Source organism: Ambystoma mexicanum, chromosome 8 (assembly GCF_040938575.1).
Source record: "Ambystoma mexicanum isolate Mex_15411 chromosome 8, UKY_AmexF1_1, whole genome shotgun sequence".
Classification (NCBI taxonomy): Eukaryota; Metazoa; Chordata; class Amphibia; order Caudata; family Ambystomatidae; genus Ambystoma; species Ambystoma mexicanum.
This window is the reverse complement of record NC_090929.1, coordinates 64,941,813-64,959,923: the sequence shown is the minus strand read 5'-3', so window position 1 is coordinate 64,959,923 and position 18,111 is coordinate 64,941,813. Positions and strand designations below refer to the sequence as shown.

Here is an 18,111-nt window from a genome sequence, read left to right as displayed (position 1 = left end):
CAAGATTTGTTTTTTTTAAATCGTGGTGGCAGCCATGTTAGTCCGCATATCATCCTACAAACTCTGATGTTCTGAAGTAATCAGTAAGTGAGCCCCAAATAATCCAGAACAAACATGTTTCATGGTGATTCTCTTGAAGTAAGAGAGAAAAAGTGTCCACAATTGACGGACACTCCCGTCCTCTGCACACCCTTGTACTGGTAAAAGCCAGTCAGTAGTTAGGATTTATAAGGAAGTGATTTGTGTTGTTAATGTTAGTTCTAGTATTCTTTCAGGTGCGCATTTCTTTAGACTTACTTAAATAAAAAATATTTTTACAAACAAAATTTTATTCTGGATATATATATACACAATAGTACAACAAGCTCAACGCGTTTCAGGAAAATATCTATCCCTTCATCGTGAGCAAATGAACGTTCCATTGGGCATATTCAAAAAGTCATTCTTCAAACTCCAAGGAAGTGTACACCCCCCCTTCACCCACGTACCGTGCTTTGGCCCACTAAGAAACCTATGCCTATGCTCCCGCATGGACCCACCAGAGCAACGCAGTGCCCAGCACAGTCTCGCACAGACTGTACCCCTCCCACTTGAGCCATCCCCAGCCGACACTACCCCTCCCACACCACCACCACCCATTCCCCAGTGCACTGAAATGCGCACTCCCTCTGCGTCCATGACCTATTACTGGAAAAAAGACCTCGCCATACACACCATAACTGAAACTTGGCTGCACGACGCTGCCGGGCCCACACTTTCACTTGCCATCCCTCCAGGGTACACCATTCTTAGATCCAATAGACAGGCCCAAACCGGCTGAGTCGACGACATCCGCTTTAAAGCAGCTAACCATATTAGAGCCGCCTCATTACAGACCTTGCAAGGCTACGAACTACTGCTTGCAAAAGTAGAACCCACGCCCCAAACTACCATCATTCTTGTCCGCCTGAACCACCAACCTTATCACGCCAACTCCCTGGATTTAGACATCCCCCTCCTGCTTGCTCCGCTTATTAAACCCAACACTAAATTCCTACTTCATGGGGATATCAATCTGGGCTTAAATGACCCCGCAGACATGAAGGCCACAACCCTCTCCAATACCCTACAAGAAATGAGCAATGCCGTCAACTTGCCCACTCACATCAAAGGCAATACCCTTGACTGGGTCCTACACCATAACCTTCAAATCTCGATCACCTCTATTGACCCTGTCCCCTGGACAACCACTCCCTGATCCAATTCCTACTATCACTGGAAACTACAACAGCTTGCAAAGACACCTTACACTCCCCCGCCACCATTACCTCTAGACACACGCGCAAACTCACCTCCGAACTGCTCGATCCCGCCATCTCCTCTTACCTCGCCACCCTTCCAGACAGAAATGACCCCAGCCTCCATCCTTGCCAACTACAACACCATGCTACTGCACACACTTGATCTTCACGCTCTTCTCAAAACACGCCAAAAGAAACTCCTCACCCACAATTGGTTTACTGCGGATCTTATCTCACTATGTAAACACCAGCGGACCCTAGAACATCTCTGGCAGAAGAACCCCTCCACGGCTAACAAACAAGCATTTCTGGCCGCAGCCAATATCCACAAAGCTGCCATCATCACCACAATATACAACATGTACAACACTAGAATCAAGGAAGTCAGTTCAAACACCAAGGAACTCTTCAACATTTTTAAAGAGCTTGAATCGCCCGCACCTCCCAATGCCAGCTTCCCTAAAGACAAAACCTGGTGCACCTCTGTCCAAACAGCACTCATTAACAAAACCACCATGCTGAGAAACAAAACGATCCTTAGGAAATAACTGCTATCAACCCTCCCATCCCTTCTACAAACCCCCCCCTTCACCACCCCACCATTCAACTTCTCCCAAGTGTCTGCAACCGACATCATGGCTATCATTCAAAACCTCAAACCATCCAACTGCAAGGGTGACATCTGCCCCGCCCACATCATCAAAATGTGTGCTGCACCCCTGTCACAGATAATCACCAAATTCATTAACGCCTCCAACTCCAGCTCCGGCTCTGTCCACAAAGCCATAAAGCAAAGCTGGGTCACCCCCCTTCTCAAGAAACCCTCCCCTGATCCCACACTCCCAACCAACTACTGCCCCATTAATACAGTTCCCCACCCCCTCAAAATTCTAGATCGCACGGCATACATCCAACTTCAAGCCTACCTGGAAAACCACAACCTCCTTGGCTCCCACCATTCGGGCTTTAGACCCAGACACAGCACAGAGACCGCCCTCTTGGAACTTAAGATCCATCTTGATGGCATTTGTGATGCTGGAGAACTTGCCATGCTCCTCCTACTTGCCCGCTCTGCTGCCTTCAAATTGGTCGACCATGACATTCTGTGCCAGCACCTCTCCACTAAATTCAACTTATCCTCAAACTGCCAAATGGATCAAATCCTCTCTGCAAGTGGTCCTCCAGGCTCTTTGCTGGCTCAGACGCTGCCGATCCCATTACCGTCCCCTACCGAGTCCCTCAGGGGTCCTGCATCGCACCCTGGTTGTACAATATGTATACTAAACCACTGTTCGACCAACTCGAACACCTTGGAATACCATACACAAACTTTGCTGACGACACTCAAATCCTGCTAAACCTCACGCGGAACCACGCCACTAACTCCACGAACATCACCCATGTCTACAGCCTAATTCAGGGCAGGATGGCAGACCACCACTTGTGCCGAAATGAAGACAAAACAGTGCTCTTCATTGTAGGATACCTTAAACTCCTAGACCTGGCATTTGCCTCATTTCTCATCGACGGTAATCCCACGGTTGTCTCTAGCCACGTGAAAACCGTTGGCGTCTACTTAGACACAGATTTAACTATGCACAAACATGTAAAGGCACTGCAGCAGGATATACCACTAAGCTCATTAACCTCAGCAGAATCTTTCTCTCTACTGGCAACTGTCTCAACTTTGCCAGGGCTATCATTGGTAGCAATTTGGACTACTGCAATGCCTTTTCTCAGGCACCTCCTTAAAAATCTCACCAAACTTCAACTGATTCCAAACAACACCCGCTGCGCTGTCTAAAACGTTTGGATCACGTATCCCATACCAGACGGGAAGCTCATTGGCTGCCAATCAAATCCTGCATTAAGTTCAAGACCCTTTCAATAACACACAGATGCATCCACAACGTTGCCCCAGCCTTCCTCAGTCAACGCATCACCAACAAACACCATGCCAGATGTCTGCGTTCCTCCACCACCAAGCCACTAGCCATCCCGAGATTCTCCAGGAAAAAAGCTGGGGGAGCCAGCTTCACTGTAACTGCCCCTTCCCTTTGTAATGCTGTTCCCGTCCACGTCCAACAAGAAACGTCCTACCCTATCTTTAGAAAAAGACTTCAGACTCTGCTTTTCAACAAATATGAATAACTCAACATGCCTTCAGACTGACACTGTACCCCTTTCTTCCCACTAAATTGTACCAACACCGTGATACCTAAGGGTTTGGGCGTGGTCAATTAAATAAATAAATACAAACTGTCATTCAGCTTTTGCTTAGTTGCACTTGTGCTGAATGACTCCCAATGTGGCAAGGGCAAGGCTTGAAACTATGTCGGGCCAAAGTGGAAGGCAGAGGCCTAAACATAGCATGCCCCCCCCTGGGTGAGAATCCTTTGCCATCCCAGTCAAACGCATGCACCCAGCACCCTCACAATCATTGTTCATATATACTCATTCACACAGTATTCATGTTTACTTTGCACATAATGCCAGTAATGATACTATAAGAAAACATGACCACCATGGCTCTGCCACACACACCTGTTGGCTTTGCCTTTAAACATGTCTTGTCACAACAAGAAACAAACAGAAAAGAGCGATCCACACTGTAGTTAGACAAAGATTATTGTCCTAGTTTTACTTATTTTTACCAAAACATGTTTCTGTGCTCATGTAAAGAGTCACACTTGTAGTAGGGAAATATCAAAAAATGCAGCTGGAAAAAAAAGTTAACCATTTATTAATGAAAGAAATGTGAGAATTCAAAAACAGATAAAATGAATTAGACGAGGCTTGAAAATAAATTGTTCAAACACAAAAAGACATACATTTCTCTAAGCATAGAAAGCAAAGTCAAAGAGCATATCATATTCAACAATAAAATATCAGAGACATTACAAAAAAGAACAGGAATGAATGCAAAGAACTATAACAAAAAATGTATGAATGTTCAAAATTACTCTGTGATAGACTTTTGTTCACACAGTTTACTAAAATTGTCTATTCCCAGAGATTTCTCTATTTTTGATGTGTATCATGATCAGTATGTGATCATGTTTTGTAATCTGCCAACATGCCTGTTTTGAAGCAAAAAATGATTATTTCAGTATTGCTGCTCTAAAACTTTGAAATCGGCAAATACTGAAGACACGTTTCGGCAATCACCATCTCTGATGGCACGGATTTCAAAGCCTTCCTCAGGGCAAAAATGGACCCTGTGTGTTGAACAGGGGTATGCAGACTGGTGAGCCTTTAGGTTTGCTGGCGGCAGGCCTCTCCCCCGGGGGGGGCTGCGGGTCAGGGTCTCACGACACTCAGCTAGGATCACTTAAAGGTCCAAGAGTCGGGGGGGCAAGAAATTTATTTTTTGACTGGTTGTAAACATGCAGATGTGGCTAAAAGTCACTGCGACTGGTGATGTTTCCTCGAAGGACATCAAATATGGCCGGTGTATCGGTCAGGAAGTAGTCTGCGTGGACAACGTACGACACTGGCATTCAGGTGGAGGTTTTCCTCATAAATCAGGATTGACTGAAACCTATAAGGTTAGTTGCATGCTGGATGCAAAGACGTGACAATTCATCACGATTACCTTGTATGTAGAGTGCGCCTGCACAGATTGGGGCGCGTTGTGAGGGCGAGCTGGGCGCAGGAGAACCTGCGAACAAAAGACTCTGAGGAGCTGTTCGCTGTAAAGTTGTCACAACATGTCCAAACTGGCTGCATAATGCAGGCGAGTCTAGATGAGTAACAACACTTTTCAGGTTTACTTTACCCTTGCTGCCCAGTGAAAAAAGCCACGCCATAGTAAAACAATGGCTTGACTGGCTGCCCTAAATGCCAGTCTAAACATATAATAACACTTATCATGCTTGCTATGTTTTAGAATCCCAGTAAAAAAGAAATGTCATGCCACAGCAAAGAATGGCTGGACTGGGTCCCCCAAAATGCCATTGCAGCCACATAAAAGCACATATCCCTTCTAAAGAAATCAACAGCATTTTGTACTGGCATCTACGATGGATACACATAAAAAGTGCATCGTAATAGGGATTCCAATATGGCCGTCGAGGGGAGAGCAGCGTGATCGTGGAGCTCTCACCCCCTGTGGGCAAAGACAGTAAAGATAGATTAAAAGAGCCTTTCCCAGGTGGGGATTTATCAATGTAGGCTGTGGTGGTGGAGGGCAGCAGCCCAGACCGCTGGGGGACTTTGCAGAGGCGGGTGTGCTGCATTCGTCTCCACGGTGACTGAGGTGCGGAGGTACTGCACCCGTGGCAGACCAAGCTGAGACACGCACGCAGACCACGAGCAAGAAGAACCACTCGTGGAGACCTGGGGCGGACAGCAGAGGAGCCCGTCAGGAAGGAGCTGGCTGCGATAATGGAGGCCTACCAGGGCTGGATTAGTGGAGCAGGGGCTCCCCTGCTGGCGAGCAACAGCGGGAAGATCGAGCCGGGACTGAGCTGCCCCAGCACTGGAAAAGCAGCATCTCAACAGAGAGATCAGGAGGATCCCTAAGGGCCATATACCATAGCCCACTGCTGAGAGCTGCGCAGTGGTGAAGATCACCCGGAGTGGCCAAGAAGCCTGGGAGGGGCCACACAGCGAAAGTCAAGAGGCAAGAAGGTGGTGACCCTGAGGGGCTCGAGTCCCTCCTCCTCTTCCTTGGGGGAAAATCATGACAGGTCAGCCTGCAAGCAGGCAGACGCTGGCCAGTGTAGGTAGTAATCAGCAGGCAGTGATCACCAGCTTTGAGCAGAGTGACTGAGGAGTGGGGGAGCGCGGCAGTAGGGCCCCTGCCCAAGCTTTGAAGCCAGCACTTTGCAGAGAAGACCAGGGGAGGCCCTATGGGGTTATAGCCGGGGAAGCTGGAGGGCCATTTGAGGTACATTTCAGAGCTGCATATAGTGCCTCAGCCAGCGCATCCCCAACCAGAAGCACAGCAAGGGAGCACGAGGTACACCACGCATCGGAGACAGTGACTAGAGAGAGGGCTAAAGAGTCCATTTACATCCGTGGCGGGCAAGGAAGAATAAGGGAGAGGACATATGGTTGGGCTCAGTGCAGAGTGATCGGGGAACCAAGGCCACGAGGAGGGTCATTTGAAACAGTGGCTCACCTGCGCACAGTTAGAGAGGAGCTCCAACCCACCCGCAAGGGTGGACCCACAAAGTGGCAGAGAAAAGAGGTTCCTATGCCCTGAAAAAGTGGCCAGAAGAGGTCTGAAGGGTGCAACACAATATATGGGCGAAGAGGAGGGGGCAAGGCTCCCCCTTCAGAACTGCCTACACACTATGTCCAAAAACAAGGGGAAGGACATGCAAGCTGCCCCCAATTCGGTGAAGAAACCACAGGAGGGCAATCTGCAGAGACTCTGGCGCAGAGACAGTGAGGTACCGTCTGAGGGAGATCAGGGGCCCAGGGCAGAGAAGGATTTGGGGCCGGTAGCAGGCATTGCAAAAGATTTGGAGGTACTTCGCCAATGCTTTCAGGATTTTGGTGACAAGATGGCGAACACCATTCGATCAGAGCTGAGCATGATGTGAGCGGAAATCTCCCAATCGTTGCAAGAGGTGAAGGGGGACATAACGAATCTAGAAGAGCGGGCCGATGCAGCGGAGAGCGCCATACAAGAGGTCGCAGAGGACATGAAGAAGATCGGCGTGCTGGTAGAGAAATTAGCAAGGGTCACGCAGACCATCGAGACCCACAGCGAAGACCTTGAAAACCGCTCAAGATCTAACTTCAGAATAAAAGGCCTCACTGAGGCGGTGGTGGACAAGGATCTACGCACGATGGCGCAGCAAGTGTTCACGGACCTGCTGGAGATGGAAAACTGGTCGGAGATAGAACTGGACCGCATACACAGAGTGGGGCCAAAGAGGGGAGAGCCAGGGGCCAGACCCAGAGATGTAGTGGTGGCCTTACACAAATATGGCAGAAGGACAAGGTGCTGGCAACTGCCAGGAGGGCCAGATCAATCAGCTACAATGGCTTGGAACTTCAGCTATTCCAGGACCTAGCTCAGACCACCCTGGTGAAGCGTAGGATGATGGCCCAGTGGTGCATGCCCTAATGCGAGCAGACATACGCTATAAATGGACTTTTCTCTTTGGACTACTGTTCAAATGGGAAGGGAAACAGCATTGGGTCACCACTTGTGAGGAAGGTATGAGGGTACTGAAGATTGAGGCCGAAGGGTCACCAAGCCAAGAACAAAGAGGGGCGAGAGAACCGCTCAAGAGGAAAATGCAGGAGCGGAAGAAGTTTTCTACAAGGGGCTAAAAAATAAATGAGGACTAAGGGGCCTGGTTTAAACCCACCCCTCCGACGAGGGAGCAGGAGTAGAAGATGCACACATGCCCATCAACACAGGAGCACCACGTTGAAGGAAAAGGGAGGTTACAGGAAGGAATGTTGTAGCCCGCCTGGGTAGGTAGTTAGGGGAAAGGAACCGGGGGAGAGGGGTGGTACAGGATGTCTAGGTTTATCTACATGGGTCTCGGGGGACCCTCACAGGTTTACTCTGGGTTGTTACAAGGTTTCAATTCCAGAGATGGGTTGGGGGGAACTGGAGGCTGGTTGAGCCCGCCCAGAGAGTGAGAGAGGGGGGGGGGGGATGAGGGGGCCCAACGGCAGCCACTCAGTGTGAGCTGCACGGTCAGACGACCATGGGAAAGGGGGAAGTGCTTCAGGTGACCTCCCTAAAATGTCAGGGGGCTTAATTCCCCGGTTAAGAGAAGGAAGGTGGAACAGTTCTTGGGGCGGGGGAGATTGCAGCCCTCCAAGAGACGCACGTTCCCAGGTGAGACAGGCATAAAAAGCAAGGGGAACCGCCATCTGTTCCAATCCAATGCCCCAAGGAAGACAGGGGAGCAGGGGGGGGGGTTGTAAAATCGGTATTCAGGACATCCCAGGCTTCCAGATCATAGCTACAGAGCGGGACACAGAGGGTAGGTCTCTTTCCAATGGGAGAGGGGGACATATACAGTGGCAGCAATCTACGCCCCCAATAAGGGGCAAGATGGGTTCTTGCGGGCGACACTGACCAAACAGCAGATAGTATTGGTAGGCGACTTAAATCTGCCGTGGGACCCAAGAGAAGACAGGAGTGCAAGGGTGTTCCACAACCAGGTGGAGCCATCTACCTGCTTGAACAAACACATGGCCCAATTGGCGTTGATAGATGGCTGGAGGAAACGGAGGGGAGCTACACATTTTATTCCCACATTCATAGATCCTTCTCAAGGATAGATTACTTATGGATTTTGAGATCACTATTGGGTAGGGTTGCGAGGATAGGGCTATGAGTGATCGCCCTGTCAGACCATGCGCCTATAACGATTACCTTAAATATGGGTCAGAATGAACCAGGCCTACGCAGGTGGAAGTTCCCTCGTCACATCCTTAAGGATGGAGTCCTACGTGAGGACATAAAGAATAAAATCTTGGATTACCTTGCACTTAAATGCAACAGGTTACATTGAGGGGGGGAGCTCATCGCGATGAAGTGCCAGAGGGACAAACAACTAGGTCTCTTACAGGAGGAATTGGAAGCTAACTCATGTCTGATGTACATACCTCAACTATTGATCCCCTCAATACCAATCCCAGCCCGATCTCCCCCGATAGATCATGAGTAGCCTCACCATCATCAGCTCTTAATATGGCAACACACGCTCCCTAGTTCACATGGAGCAGAGGTAGAAGAAGACCTTGCCACATCCACCATTGACATATTAAGTCTCACTGAGACATGGCTGGATGATACTACTAACTTTGCTGCATCATCTGCAGCTCCACAGACTATAATATCTTTCAGGCCGATCGGACTGAGAAGAGAGGAGGAGGAGTGGCATTATTGGTAAAAAAACAATGGGACTGTCAAGTTGTAGACTACGCCGGTATAGATGGTTGTGAAAGTTTGCTTGTAAAAATAAAAATCAATCCCAACATGTCTATTACCATTCTAACCATCTATAGACCACCTACAAATATGATACTTTTTGAGGAACAATGTCTTGTCCTCCTCAATAGTCTAACCAAGCCCACATCACTAATTATTATTCTAGGTGACTTGAATTACTGGGCAGAGGGCAAACTAGGCATACTAGCTAATTCATTAATTTCAGGACTGAATGCGGTCATTCTACCCAATGGATGAAAGAACCCACACATAGGAATGGACATACCATTGATTGGGTTTTGACGCATCAGCTGAACGTTCTGAACACCACTTGTTCTAAATGTCCATGGTCTGACCATTTTCTGATCAACTTTACAGTATGTCTCCCAGAGGCACCTGTTCGTCTGGACACATTGCCAAGAAGCCATAAAATGAGCCGCAATTTTGAGAATGTGACTCAATCCAAATTCAATTCCTTTTTGTAAATGAACTTACTTCCCCCAGAATCATTGGAAAACGTCACTGTTCTGCTCGCTCATTTGTCATCTGTCATATCTGCTGCTATAGAAACTTTAGCCCCAGAAAACAATAAAATAATTAAACCCGATACCTTAAAGGACACTTGGCTTAATGAGGATGTGCTTCAGTCACACCCAAAGAAAAGGGAACTAGAAAGAGAATGGCGGAAAAATCCTTCCACTCAGACCGTTAGAAACTACAAGCTGCAGTTAAGAATTTTAAGGCAATCATCACTGAGGCAAAATCAAAATATTACAACTCTAGGATTAGTAACGCGACATCTAGCTCTAGCGAGCTGTACAGAGCTATGAAGGAAATCGAAGTAAAAAATGTAAACAAACAGGCCATCAATCAATACACAGCCTGGTGCCAAACGATTCAAGACAAATTTTCAAATACAATTCTCGGTCATCAGGAAAAAATACAGCAACTGAAGCTCAACGCCATATCAGACAACAGGCCTCTCCCAAACACCATCAATACCAGGTCCCAGATACCCATATTAAGCTTCAAACAATGTACGGAAGAAGAAATCCCTAAAATAATCACTAACCTTAAACCCATGGCATGTAATGGAGACATATGCCCAGCCGCCATCCTTAAGGAATCACTCTTTTGACATCATGGATCACTAGAATGGTCAATCTCTCATTTAGTAATGGCATGGTTGCAGGAGGTGTGGGTCACCCCCTTACTGAACAAAAGTGCCTTAGATCCCTCCCTAGCGAAGAACTATTGTCTCATGACCAACGTGCCTTTTTTGCTCAAAAGCTTGGACAAGGTGCCCAATCTTCAGTTTCAGGATTGTCTTGAAAGAAACAACATTTTAGGAATCCGTTCTTGAGCTGGAGCACCTTAAGTTCCGGAAACTCCTCAAGACCTTGCCCTTCTCTTCCTCCTTCTCACTCCCTCTCCCCTGCTAACCTCCGTTCTTTTTCTCTCCACCCTCCTTCTCCTGCCTAACTCTGTTCAGTTTTTGCAGACTAGTTGCATGGTTAACCTCCAGAGCCTGACAGGTCCCAGGCTCCCCCGCCAGTCCTTTACGTTTGCCTCCGGGCCGCCGCACTAAGTTCAGAATTACTGCACTTTCAGCTTATGCTCCATGAGCGGGACAACCTCGCTGAACTTAACCCAGGGCCCTGATGGACTGGTCGCGTTTGTTCCTCCCCAAACTCCCTTCCTCACACCACCGTTTGTATGCATGCATGACCTAAATGTACTAGGACTAGTAAGTTCATCTGTCCTATCCACCCCCCCACCTTTTTTTGTTTCCCCTCTCTAACTTGGTCACAACTGTAACACTCATGCACTTGCACTAGGAGAAATGCAGTATGGCCTAATATGCTAGTTTCTCTGTTTAGATCATTCGGAAACTTCAAGGCCTAAAAATGACTACTTATTCCCTTGTTCCCTTCCTGCCTTGAAGCGCTTTGAAGCACTCCACCTGTGTATAAGTGCTGTATAAATAAACAATTACACATCAGTCCGGATTTAGAGCAAGGCACGGGACAGAAACTGCCCTCTTGGACCTCAACACAACTCTGACTGGCATAAATGAAAGTGGGAGTCCAGCATTACTGATGCTGTTGAATCTCTCTGCGGCCTTTGACCTGGTCGATCATTCCATTCTTGTCGATTGGTTGAAGAATATAGCGGACTGCACCATCAAGGCGTCAGATTGGATCTCCTCCTTCCTCGGCCCTCGACTTTCAAGAGTGGCGGTGGACAATGTCCAATCATCTCCAGATGTCGTTAATTACGGAGTCCCACAGGCATCCTGCATTTCTCCAGATGTCAATAATTACGGAGTCCCACAGGCATCCTGCATTTCTCCAGATGTCGTTAATGCGGGAGTCCCACAGGCATCCTGCATTTCTCCAGATGTCAATGCGGGAGTCCAACAGGCATCCTGCATTTCTCCAGATGTCGTTAATACGGGAGTCCCACAGGGATCCTGCATTTCTCCAGATGTCGTTAATGCGGGAGTCCAACAGGGATCCTGCATTTCGCCATCTCTCTTTAATATCTATTCAAGGCCACTGCTTGACCTACTGGATACACCAACTATGCTGATGACACCCAGGTGGTATCTGAACTTGTAGGCAATTATGATAAGGATTCTGGCACTTTGAATAGTGTCTATGCGTCTATGCCGCAATACTAACATGGATGGTCTCACATTATTTGACTCTGAATGACACTAAGGCAGAGCTTCTTATTGTGGCCACCAGGCAGAGACTTAAGAAACTTTATACATCCTATAAGAATTTCAATATTTCAAATAATCAGATTAGGGTTACAGATTGTGTCAAAGCACTAGGTGTTAGATGCAGAACTTAAAATGAAGACTCGTGTCACACACATGCTCATGTGGCTACGTGCTAAGGATACTCAATCAATTCAGACTTGACATCTCATTCAACAATAGATCTATCCTAGCATCTGCCATAATCGACACAAGGCTTGACTACTGTAATAGTCTTTTTTTTTTTGTGGGACAACACAAACTAACCTGGTAGCTCTCCAGACCACACAGAATAATGGTCTCCTTAAACGGGATCACATTTCTGATTCCAGGAGGACACTGCACTGGCTGCCCGTTAAGCACAGGATTTTGCACAAGATCTTGGCTTTTGTTTCCATTTTCTTTTTTTTTAAATTGTTGCATATATAGTTTACAAGAAACATTACACAACATGCTTCATTAGAAAAGAAAACAAACAAAAAACCGATACAGAGTAATATTGAAACTAAAACAATCGATATTCCCATAAAAGCATATACAAAAGAGGAAGATACATAAATCGCATATCAATTCAACATATACAGAGTATTTACATAAAATAATTCATCTTTCAGAAATAAAAAAAGGTTTTATGAAATAATCGAGAAAACCCAGGCTAGAACACAAACTTTTCAACAAAATCAGAACTAAGAAAAGTAAGAAAGAAATTCAGAGCTAGGACCAAAGAAATACTAGTGGAAATTGCTGAAAATACATCGGTAAACATTCCCTTGCATGCACAAACTGAGAATATTCCTTGTAACTGACATATGTTCATCTTGGAATTATCTTGTAAATGCTGGACCTCGATCGCCCCCGTCTATCTTTCAGAACGGCTTACGGTTGATCAACCACTGTGATCTTTCCATTATAGTGACAACTATGGATTCAAGCAGCCTCGCTTCCTGCGGGCTAAGTTTGGAGGAGTTAGCTTTCCAGTACCAGCTCCTAAGGTTTGGAATGCATGCTCTTCCATTACCTACCAGAGTCTCCAATTCCTTGCCGGCATTCAAAAGGGCAGTCAAAACATACCTGTTCAACTTTAATCTAGGCCATATTTAGGGTACCCCGTCTGATACCTCCGGGTCTGGTGCGCATTACAAATAAATAAACAAACAAATAAGGCACCTTTTCTCTCGGCCATTAGCTCTTAAATCTGTTTTTGTTGGTCTTGTTTTGTCACTTGTGGGCCCTGAGGCCCATGGGCATGTGGCGCGGTATTAGAAATAAAATAAACAAACAAATAATGGATCAAAGGGCAAAAAACGCGGGGAGTACTGTGCAATGGAAATATCGGCTGATAAAGGGGTAAGTAGATGTTTTGCAGACTAGAGCTGCAGAGCGTTCATTGCTCTACCTCCAACAGAGGTATTTTGTCAGAGCCAATAAGGCGGATCGCCTGTGAGCAAAGTTTATTAGGGAAAAAGAAGCGCTGAGGACAATCCTTAAAATAAAGGCAGGGGGCAAGAAAGCACTGTTCTACCTGGCATCATTCCCATCTTCACTGAATATTATTCATCTCTGTACACATCAGATACCCCTGAGGAGGGAGCCGAAAGGGAATACCTGTCCCAGTGCCCACTCCCGAAGATTACTACTCAAGAACGGGAAGAAACTGAGGGCGACATTACTCCTGAAGAAGTAAGGGTGGCTATAGCTGCCTTGCCATCAGGAAAGGCCACGGGCCCGGATGGTTTTCCAGCGTGTTTCTACAAAACCTTTAGAGAGACACTGATCATGCACTCAGACCAAATCGTCGACTCTTGGGGGAGTCGAGGGGGTGGGGGGTGGCAGTGTGTATCACCCCGACAATGGAAGAAGCCGTGGGTGTGCTGTTCCCAAAGCCGGGTAAGGATGTCACTATCTAGTTCGTACCGGCCGATTGCTCTCATTAATCTAGATACAAAGATCAACACCAAGGTTATACTAGCGTTGGATGCTGAGAAGGCCTTGAACCGCGTTGAATGGCCATTCCTCTTTCATACCATGGAGGCTATGGGATTTGGTTCTAAATTCCTTTCAATGGTAAGAACCAGCTACCGAACTCCCTCCTTGCGCCTGGCAATCAACGGGCAACTTTCGCAGAGGACCATGGTCTAACGAGACACTAAGCAGGGTTGCCTGCTCTCCCCACTCTTATTTGCCATCCACCTGAAGTCGCTCTTAGCCAGTATTGGGCCTCCCCGGATATTAGGGGGGATTCCCTTTGGGGGCAAGGAGCATAGAGTCGCATTGTTGGCTGATGACATGCTCCCGGAAACCTCATTGCCAGAGATCTAGCGGAAACTTCTTCTCTTTGGGAAGGTGGCAGGGTTAAAAATAAATGCCCACAAGTCAGAGTTATTAAACTTGACCGCCCCCTCAGAAAAGGTTCAGGAACTGCAGGGTATTATAGTACCCTATAGATGGGCAGAAACTTGCATTAGATATTTGGGGGTCCAGATTACTGGTTCTCTGGGTGCTCTTTACCATGCTAACTACGTGCCTAAAGCGCAAAAGCTGCACTTGCTTTTGCCGGAATGGGTGACCTTATCAATATCCTGGATGGGGAGAATAAATGCCCTCAAAATTCCTGTACTATTTCACAGCCCTGCTGGTGGGGGATACCCAAGGTTTCTTCAGGACCCTTCAAAAACATGTGGGGTCATGTATTTGGAACCCCAAGAGACCCAGGGTAGCTATAAAGATGCTAATGTCTCCCAGAAGCAAGGGATGGCTGTGAGCGCCCAACTTCCACCTCCATTTCCTTGCAGATTGGTTCAGGAGAGATCGCGGGAAGGTCTGGTGTCAAATGGACAAAGTGAGGGTGGGTTCGCTGCTGGACGGGGTGCCGTGGCGACCCAAGGGGGATAGAATTGCAAACCTGTAATATAGCAGGATAGGGGCCCTAGTGGGGGAATTCATGGGATGAGCTGGTGCAGAGGGTGAACTGGACCACCTTCCCCTCCCCGCTAGGAATCCCCAGTTCACACAGAGTATGGAAAGGGGTAACTTCAACGGGTGGGAGGTGGCAGGGTGCTGCAGACTACGTGACATGTTCTCGGGTCAGAACATCAAATCCTTTGCACAGTGCAAGCAGCACTTTGGGCCAGATGAGCGGGGGGGGGGGGTATCGCTATTCTCAACTGAGGCACTGGCTTACGAACCCAATGGTCAGGTCAGCGGCCACCAGGGACCACACCCCATTTGAATGCTTCGTAACGATTGACAAGGCGATAGGCGTTTGGTAGGAGTGTTATATGGGAATATAGCAGAAGGGGCAAGGAGCCAGGCATGGCACTATATGAAGCAGTGGGAACCTGTTGTGGGGCAGCTGCTGGAGGGGGAACTTTGGACTCAGTTTTGGGCAGATATATGCAAGCGCACGCAGGCCATCCAGATTCAAGAGATGCAGGTTAAGATAACGTCCCACTGATATCTCCCCCCAGAAAATCTACATAAATTCTACCCAACTGCATCAGCGCTCTGCTGGAAGGGATGTGGGGAACTGCGATTGTGGAAGCATATCTGGTGGGAATGCCCAGTCATACAGCCTTATTGGAACATGATCTGTGCAGCGATGAATAATATTTTTTGGAGTCAGATGCCAGACAACACAGGGATGGCCATCCTGGGAATGGGCGGGGTTCTGGAAAATCTACGAAAGCTCAAAGAAAGACATACATCATCCTAATAGTGGCGGCAACGCTTGTGGTGGTACACAAGCGGAAACAAAAAACTGCCCCCACAGAACACAAATGGGTTAGTAAAATCTGGAACTTGGCGGCACTGGAGTGGGTGACCTATTCAATTCACTGGGACATTGTCCTGCATCACCTGCAGCGGAACTCGCGGGCTGCATGGTGCCAGAGGAAAAGGAGATTGCTGGAGCTGGTGCGATTACTCGCTACACACAGGAAGCAGGGGGCGAGAAGGGACAGGGAGGGGTTTACACGTGTTCTTACTGTTGAAAATGGCAAACAAATACATTAAAAAAAAAAATAAAAGAAGTGAATTGTTACTGTGCTGCCTTCACCAGCCAAAATCAGCTCCCTGGCCAAGCACAAACACATTCTTTGACCCAACATTAACTTGCTTATTCACACACAGCATTCACTCACTCGTTGCATGCAAGAATCAGAAGTGACCTTCCCATAGATTTTATATCCCCCTGCACCTGTTCCAAATAGGCACAGGGAAATGTGTTTTTCCCTGTACTTTGAAAAGTGCATCTCTTTTGAAAATCGGGATTTACTTGAAAATGCCCAGAACCCCATTTCCACCCTCTGCCTTACGCAGTTGTGCATTTGTTGGGAAAAAAGCAACTCAATGTGCACAACTATGATGCACACATTTAAATGACCTTTGTGCACGGTTCAGTGAAGTGTATGAGCATGCCATCAGTTGAACATAACGCGTTTTGAAAATTGTGGCACAATGGTTTATCCCTACTGATCACTTCTTTATGCTGTATGTTCATTTCAGAGAGTGTGGTTCGAGGTGTCGGAGGGGAATTAGGAATGGGAAAGGACACACGAGAAGGAAAGGGTGCATAGGGTTTCGACTGTTTCTGCAGTCATTAACCCCAGATTTACTCATGAGCAGGTATTGTGTTAAATACAATTAGCTCCAGAGCAGATACTGCGACTGGAATGTTTAGCCCCCGAGTAGGTACTGTGCATGCCATCATTCTCGCAGAGCAGGTATTGTGTCTGTGGTTATAAGCCCCAGGGCAGGTATTCGGTCACATGTAATGGATTAGCAGGTACTCTATCGAACGTCATTAGTTCCAGGGCTGGTACTGTGTCTGGAGTCGGTATCACAGACTGTGTAATGATTTGCCCAAGGGCAGGTATTGTCAGAAGTAGCTTATGAGCAGGTATGTGCTGTATGGGAAGTCATAAGGTCCAGGGCAGGTATTGTCTCTGCACTCATTCACTCCAGCCAGAGGATGTGATGGGCATCTACCATTAGGGATACAGAAGGTAGTGTCTGCTGATATTCATCGGTTTGTTGTTTCTGTGTTTGCAGCCATAAGACCTAGAAGAGACACTGTGCCTGCAGCTATGATCTACAGAAGGGTCATTAGACCCAGAGGAAGTGCCAGCTCTGGAGACATTAGCCCTGGGGAATCGTTTATTTATTTAAGTAGGCATCGGAACTGGAGACAGTACACGTCTGCAATCATTAGGCGGTGCAGATATTACACAGACCGTGGTCTGGTGTAAGTGACTATATATACTGGTTTAAGTGACATATGTATGTATGTATGTATATATGTCACTTACACCAGACCACGGTCTGTGTAGCAGCTGCACAGCAGTTACTGAGCATTCCAGAGCACGAACAACAGGCTGCCCTGATTAATTTCAAAACCAGATGTTTAGAAAGTCACGCACTTAGAATGTTTCATTTCCACATGGGGTGAGCACCAGGAGTGACGGCTCCAGCTGCAGCCTCTGACTTCAGCGTGCATTTCCATAGGTTGCAAAAGGGGCTCCTCTTACCAACATAACATAACAGCATAGGGGTGAGAAACGCCCGAGGGCTGCTGTGCGCTCTACAAATATGAATAAATAAATAAATAAATGCATATGAAATTCATCACAAGCCCTGGGCCGCATGCACTCACCCGATGCCGCCTGGAAACTGAAAAGAAGCGCCTGCTATGCTAAAAGGGGGGCCTTGTGTGGCTCTCATTGTCTATTGAAACACACATTTAAAGTCCCTATGGGACCTGATAGCGTTGTTTGCCGACACTTTCTGAAATGCCTTTAAGGCGTCCCGACGCATTTCACGTTTTTCCTGAAATGCCTTTAAGGCGTCCCGACGCATTTCACGTTTTTCCTGAAATGCCTTTAAGGCGTCCGACGCATTTCACGTTTTTCCTGAAATGCCTTTAAGGCGTCGTGACGTTTCCACGTAGAAGGATTCCACACGGCAGATGAGAAGCTGAAAGGGCTCTATGCCAAGCGCAGCAGCACGGGCCTTTCCGTGGTCTTTGCCTCCATCTAGTGGCCGCAAGTGGCGCTTTTGGATCCCGCTTCCCCCATTGACCAGTCGCTGGCCGTCTTGCAGGGCGCGCTGCTGATTGTGGGCACAGGCGCTCCTGCAGCCGGCTCTGCACCCCTGCAAAG

The 18,111-nt window shown here is 47.5% G+C and overlaps 1 protein-coding gene across 3 annotated transcripts in view; it reads right to left on the bottom strand.

The window, feature by feature from the left end:
- The window catches only part of POMT1 (protein O-mannosyltransferase 1), a 145,040-nt gene extending 127,301 nt beyond the window's left edge, over positions 1-17,739 (bottom strand). For 2 of the 3 annotated variants that reach the window (XR_011268474.1, XM_069609292.1), the window contains exon 1: positions 17,607-17,739. Coding sequence is in view for 2 of the 3 variants with exons in the window: in XM_069609292.1 (XP_069465393.1) it covers positions 17,607-17,674 (68 nt within the window). In the remaining variant the exon portion in view is untranslated. The remainder of the gene's footprint in view (positions 1-17,606) is intronic. The other variant, XM_069609293.1, reaches the window with a different exon arrangement.
- Between the last annotated feature and the right edge of the window lie 372 nt (positions 17,740-18,111).